Genomic DNA, 6,335 nt, shown 5'->3' on the forward strand with positions numbered 1-6,335 from the left:
GATATACAACATTCCACACTAATTATACATCTACGTAGTTGTCTAAATTTTAAATTTGGGGCTCGGTGGTTGTTCGCGAGCTACAAAGTGGAACCAAACCTAGTAAGTATTATTAGATCTTTTTACATTGTGAATTGACTCCATAAAAATGTTAACTGAAAATCTATGATACTACAGTTGATGAAAACCATAACCTTTAAGTTCATGTCAGATCCTGATTTACTACTATAGTAAAATTTCATTAAGGAATTCCATCTTCTCTTTTCTTGATTTGTTTACAAAAAATAGAATAAATCAAGGTGAATATACAAATGCCAATTACCACCAAAAATCACTACTGTAACGTCTTTGCTTTGGTTACCGGATTTATACATGTTTTGTGGGAGATCAAGTGAGAGGAAAAATGAAGGGAAGTGCTTGCTTATTCCTTAGTCTGTATCAGAAAGTATAACAGAACAGTTTTCAGAAATACTGCCATTCCTAAGGAAGTAACTTTAGTTCTTAAAAAGTAGTAAGAAATTTTACTCTCCAAAAGAAAATTGGTACAGAAACGTCCAATTCTATGGAAAATTTAGACGGTTATGACGATTTTGATATCTGAGTAGCAGAATGCTCATTCATATCCACTGTCTTTTCAGGTCTGCGTCCCTTATCTGGACCACCGATGATACCCCATCTCTCAAACTGCTTCTGTCGAGCTCTTGCCCTTTCCTTTTCTTCTTCAGATTTTGAGGCAAAGCAGTATGGACAGGAGACGGCGTACTCCCATTCTGGGGATTCCATGTCAGCATCGCTCACTGGTTTCTTGCATCCGTAGCAAAGTTTGAACGATCCCTGCACTAAACCATGCTCAACAGAAACCCGCTTGTCAAACACGAAGCATTCCCCCTCCCAAAGGCTCTCTGTCTTGGGAACTTCCTCCAGGTACCTTAAAATCCCACCTTCTAGATGATAAACCTGGTAATAATCAGCCGAAAACATCATGAAACAAGATCCTCTGAGCAATTAAAAAACTGCATCTTGTGATGATGCATTAGTAGCATGTTATAACCAAACAAAAGAATTCTTGACCTCATCGGTTTGCAAACTAAGGTGTTTGAAGAATTTGCTCGTGAGGAGCAACTTACAACACTGGGATTATAAAGTCTAATTGTTAGAAGATATTTGTGTATATCCTTGGTTCTTTCGTCTTTGATAGGCTGAGATGTTCATGTTACTGCACCGCAAATAGATGTAACCTACATGGTTTAATGCAGGGACGAATTTAGGGGGGCAGAAGGGTGTTCACCCAAACTCCGAACGCCCTTCGCCGAAAAATTACATCGTATATATAAAGCAAAACCTGTTTTGTTACCTCTATATATTATGTTTTGAATCCACTTGACAAAGCCTAAAAGCATAGCTTAGTGGTCAATGAGGTTCAAAACCTCTATAAGGTCATTGATTCAACTCCCATAGTTACAATTTTTTTCAATTTTTTTTTTCTTTTTTGAACCTCCTTAACAAAAATCCTGACTCCGCCACTGGTTCAGTGGGTTCTCGTTTTTCACCTCTTTAGTTACTTTGATTAGCCAGCGGGTGTGGGGGTTGCTGGTGGTTCTAAAAAACACACGCACATAGATTGCTCAATCATAATATACATATTACATACAACACAATGATAAGAGAGAAATGCATGAGCCTTAGGCCCAAGAAAAAGCTCTCCTTTCTTGTGTTTCTCAATGTATCTTTCCCGCTTTTGTGTGTGCTTTTTTCTTCTTACTTCCGCCGGGGAGGGGGCGGGTTTCAGAAACTGAGGATGAGAAGAAGAAGAAGAAGAAGAAGAAGAAGCAAGAGTATAAGAGGTATCTTTCAAAGAATGTAAAAAGACAATTCAAAGTGCAGTCTTTAAAAGGCACATGTTTTACCAAGCATATGGCATGAGAAACTTCGTGGTTGCCTTAAGACCCCTAGGAATAAACCATTTTGATTTAATTTTTTACCTCTTCAAAGCCTTTGCTGAGGAGAAAACTTGAAGCTTTCTCACATCGAATTCCACCTGTACAGTACATTGCAACTCGGGGAACCTTTTTGTCTCCTTTTTCCTTTGTCAGCTTATCTGATGCTCCAGTAGAACCAGAAGACTCCAACTTGTCTTCTGAATCAGCAAGTTTAAATCGATCGTCCACCCAAAATGGAAAATCCCGGAATGCTGTGGTACAAGGATCAACTGCCCCCTTGAACTTCCCAACTCTAATTTCATAGTCATTGCGAACATCAATCACAACCTAATTGAGTAATACTGAAATTTAGTGAAGGATCACAACTGAAGGCCATGATAGTTTTCTTGAGTGATGTATTTGTTTCTATAGTTGGTCCTTGGGGGGGATAGCATGTCTTTTAGCGTCAGAAATGCTTCTTTAAGAAGTAGATTTACAAGTATTTCATTTCAAACAGAAAATCCTGAAGTGTATCAGGAATGCATAATGAATTCCTACAGAGCACATTTGAAGAGACTTTTCAAATTGGAAGCTCTTCTCCCATAGAGCCCCAATAACTAGATGACCAAGACATTATAAACCACAGATCTTCGACAGTTTATTGGCCAGGCGCAGAGACGACATGCCGCAGCATAGTTACAGGTCTTTCCAGAGTGGTTTCTTCTTAGTCTGTACTTTCCTATTTCTTTTACTTATCGTCATGTTTCTTCCGTTTATGTTTCCTTATTTGTGTGCTATTACAACTTGTATTGCTATGTTTTGGGGCTAGTGGAGAAAGATTTATTGGCTTAAGTTCGAAACATGGAGTACGTAGAAGTAGGAAAAATGAACACTTATCCACTAATTCACTCAGCCACCCATACAAACAAATTTCGATATTCTGAATTGCTACATAACCTAGACAGGAAAGCTTGCTTTTTCTACACTAAACAAGTTTGCATATCCTATCCTGTTCTCTTGGGACGTAATGAATGAAGATTATAGACAAAGTAGAATGTCGTGACAACACTGTAAAGGAAAGATGAAACCAATATCCCACCTAACTCAAGTTTCAGGGTTCAAACAAGGGGTTGAATGCTCTAAAATTCAACATTAAGAAGGCATGTAATCTTTCCAGATTAAACAGATTCAACCTTCCAATCCACCATGGGCCATGGTTATAAGTCTAACTGACAAGCAAAAAGGCGGATCTAACACAGTATTAAGTCCAATTTATGCATTGAAAACCCTCGTGATACCTCTTTAAGATTCAATAATGTGGAAAATGTAAGGATGCTATCTGTTGGATGAAAAAACTAGTCCGAGCAATTTTTACAGGTATGAGCTACAGTACACAAATGATGGTTCAAATAAGTGATTTAAGATATGCATGACTTTATTCCCACTCAACCAAAGGACATGAAGTGAATTAGATGAATTTTAGGATCAAGCTTATGTAATGAGTAAGCTACATGTCAGAATTTTTATGTTGATGCAATAAGATTCTTCAAGAACAGATGAATCAATAATTAAACAACAAGGATGCTACTGAAACTAAAGAACTTACAACATCTGGATCACTAATCAATGCATTCCAATCCTTCGGTTTAATGTACTTGCCAACTTTTTCAATGGGTGAAACAGAAGGCATTCCAAGTGTAACTATCTGTTCAAGAAACATATGATGAGTGCTTCATACTAAAAGGATGTATATTAAAGCAATTTCCAACATCTGAGGGAGATGGGCATTCTCATTAATGTGAAGCAACTCTGTCGCACTTGGCCAGCAAACCAACCTCTTTTTTGAGCTTCACCCTCACATGATCCCACCTAAAGGGAGCATCCTCACCCGCTGCAAGAGGAGAGCTGCTCGTATGTCCATGATGAAGGGCCTCTTCCTCAGGGCTCACTGGTGACTCAATCAGTCTAAGCCCCTTCAGACGCTCATCACTTTGAATGAATGCAAGAACACTTTCCACTGAATCCGGCGTACCACATATGCTCCCATTGATTCCTTCAGGAGCAAGAATAATACCACCTGAAACACGCTGAATTTGATCAGCTTAGTGAGGAACAAGTCGCGTTGAAAAATGTATTATCAAACAGAACTATACTTGGAAGAGGAACTAAATAAAGGGAAAAGGATCGACAACCCATACAGAGAACATACATCAAACATGTCATGTAATGGGCAGCTACTATTTTATCAATGACAGCAATAACAAGCAAAAATGATGAGAGGAAAAACAAGATAAAACTTCTTATAGTTCCTTGAAAAAACATCTTAATTACTTTAATGTGATCAAAACTAAAGACCTGGTTAACCGACCAAACAAACAAACAAACAAAAAAAGAAACTACAGATCTGGTTAAGGAGAAATTTGCAAGGGGGTATAGATGAACAGAGGTGAAGAGAGAGGCATGCATTTATTGATCAAGAATTAAGGGAGAGCAGAAGCATGATGCTTCCACTAACTTTACCAATTATTCTGAATTAAACAAAACGGAAATTTAACTTTTCATCCAGTCTAACAGACATAATAGAGAAAATACAGACTCTCCACATACAAAGCAAAGCAACCAGCTTTCTGGCCTACCTCAATCAGGGTAGTGCTTATCTACAAATACTGCCCAACAGCAGAACCTCCAACTTAGACACTTGAAATATTTTAAGCAGTTTCAAGAAAGATATCATGGATCAATTTGGCAAGCTCAACGAATATATTCCTCAATGTACATTTAACAAATGCAGATACTTTAAGCAATCACACCAACCCAAAGCACGAATGAATAATCAATAATCCAAAAGGGCACGCACAAGCTCAGCAAAAACAAATTCCATATGCATTAAACAATATCGCCGACTAAACAATAGTATTAAACATTTGAAGCTATAATAAAGGAACAGATATATATAACTTAAATCTAAGAAAAGCTTAAACATTCTACAATGCAACAAAAGATATCAAACTCTAAGTAAAGTAAAAAGGCAAGAATTACCAGTTGCTCACAGAGCTCCTTTAAAGGTTTCCTCAAATCAGCATGGTCAGGGAAATCAGCAAATTTATAAAAAGAAACCACCACAAGTAGCGGGTCAGTGCTCAGGTCACTGCCTTCAACCTCCTCATTCCTCGAAGCATTAACTTTCAGTAACGGAACAGGGTTTGTGGTGGCTGCTGTTGCAGAGAAGCACTCAGTAGAGGGTGCACGTTTATTTTGTGGGAAATTCGAAATATCAATTTTGGGATTAGAAAAGAAAGGAAAGGCGGGGACTTTGTTTGGTACCTCGGAGGTGGCTTTCATGGTGCGATTAGGGTTTGGTGAAAAGGGAGTTGATGATAGCATTCTGAGTGCCGCACTTCTTGTATAGGCAAAAAATGGATTGGGTTGCATTGAGACATGTACATGTACACTCACTCCAATTTCCCTATGCCCCCATGTAATGTTCTCTCTTTTTTACACTTCTTCCTTTTTTCCAGAAAAAATTATGGGATTTCAAGTATGATACCAAACTGTATAATTTTAATTAAGTGGTCGTTTGGACAATAAAATTTCGGAAAAAAATAAATTCTATTTCAAATGAAAATGACATTTAAAAATTAGAGTTCTGTTTGGACATGAATATAATGTGGAGCCGTTTCTTAATTTTTTTTGTGAGTGATTTGAAGTGAAAATATTGAAAATAAATTTTGGAATTTTTCAAATTTCAGAAAAATTTTAAAATTCAACTTCAAGTGAAATAAATTTTCATAGCCAAACACTAATTTTGAAAAAAATAAAAATAATTTTTTTATGGCCAAACGGGTCCTTAAATTAATATTTTTAAATTTTTATAAGATTGCATGTTCAATTATTTTTATTATATATGCTTAAAAATACTTTTACTTGTTTACTTTATAAATATTTTATTGGTAAGTTCATAATATGGATTAACGAAAAAGATATCATGATATTAAGAAAATAAAAATCGACAAAGATTGATAGTTTAGAGGGTAAATAGGTATTTAGCTATCGAAAAGTTAAAGAAATTTAATTGACTGACCTTCTAAGTGATAAATACATAATTTTAACTTTGATGTCACAAACAAAACATATAACTTTGTTAGATAATTTAACTTTACTATTAGTCATTTGGGATAATTGAAATATCATTTTGTCACGACCCATATCGATAAGTCGCGACAGGTGCCCAAATCCTACATGTCGAACATCCTTAAGCATGCGTTTAAGATATAAACATGAATAATATACGTGAAGGAAACCTATCCAAACGACATATGTACATATACAGGCGGAATACAATGGGCGAGCCGGCAAGGCTGCTATAGACAACTGTATACCCAAAACTGAAAGCCGACAAGGCCACATACTGTCCAA

The 6,335-nt window shown here is 36.6% G+C and overlaps 1 protein-coding gene across 1 annotated transcript; it reads right to left on the reverse strand.

Annotated features, from left to right (window-relative positions):
* LOC109225002 (rhodanese-like domain-containing protein 7) lies at nt 393–5,414 on the reverse strand. The gene is made up of 5 exons (XM_019389590.1): nt 4,959–5,414; nt 3,755–4,006; nt 3,526–3,624; nt 1,983–2,267; nt 393–957 (listed from the first exon to the last, which is right to left on the reverse strand). The coding sequence occupies exons 1-5, from the start codon at nt 5,349–5,351 to the stop codon at nt 580–582; spliced, it is 1,407 nt and encodes a 468-aa protein (XP_019245135.1). The 5' UTR covers nt 5,352–5,414; the 3' UTR covers nt 393–579.

This window comes from Nicotiana attenuata, chromosome 4 (genome assembly GCF_001879085.1).
Source record: "Nicotiana attenuata strain UT chromosome 4, NIATTr2, whole genome shotgun sequence".
In the NCBI taxonomy this organism is placed as follows: Eukaryota; Viridiplantae; Streptophyta; class Magnoliopsida; order Solanales; family Solanaceae; genus Nicotiana; species Nicotiana attenuata.

Coding starts and splice junctions, on each gene's coding strand:
- LOC109225002 (XM_019389590.1), bottom strand. CDS start 5,351: ATGCAACCCAATCCATTTTTTGCCTATACAAGAAGTGCGGCACTCAGA. Junction 3,625..3,754: donor GGGTGAAGCTCAAAAAAGAG/GTTGGTTTGCTG, acceptor TTTCTTGAACAG/ATAGTTACACTTGGAATGCC. Junction 958..1,982: donor TCAGCAAAGGCTTTGAAGAG/GTAAAAAATTAA, acceptor GATTATTACCAG/GTTTATCATCTAGAAGGTGG.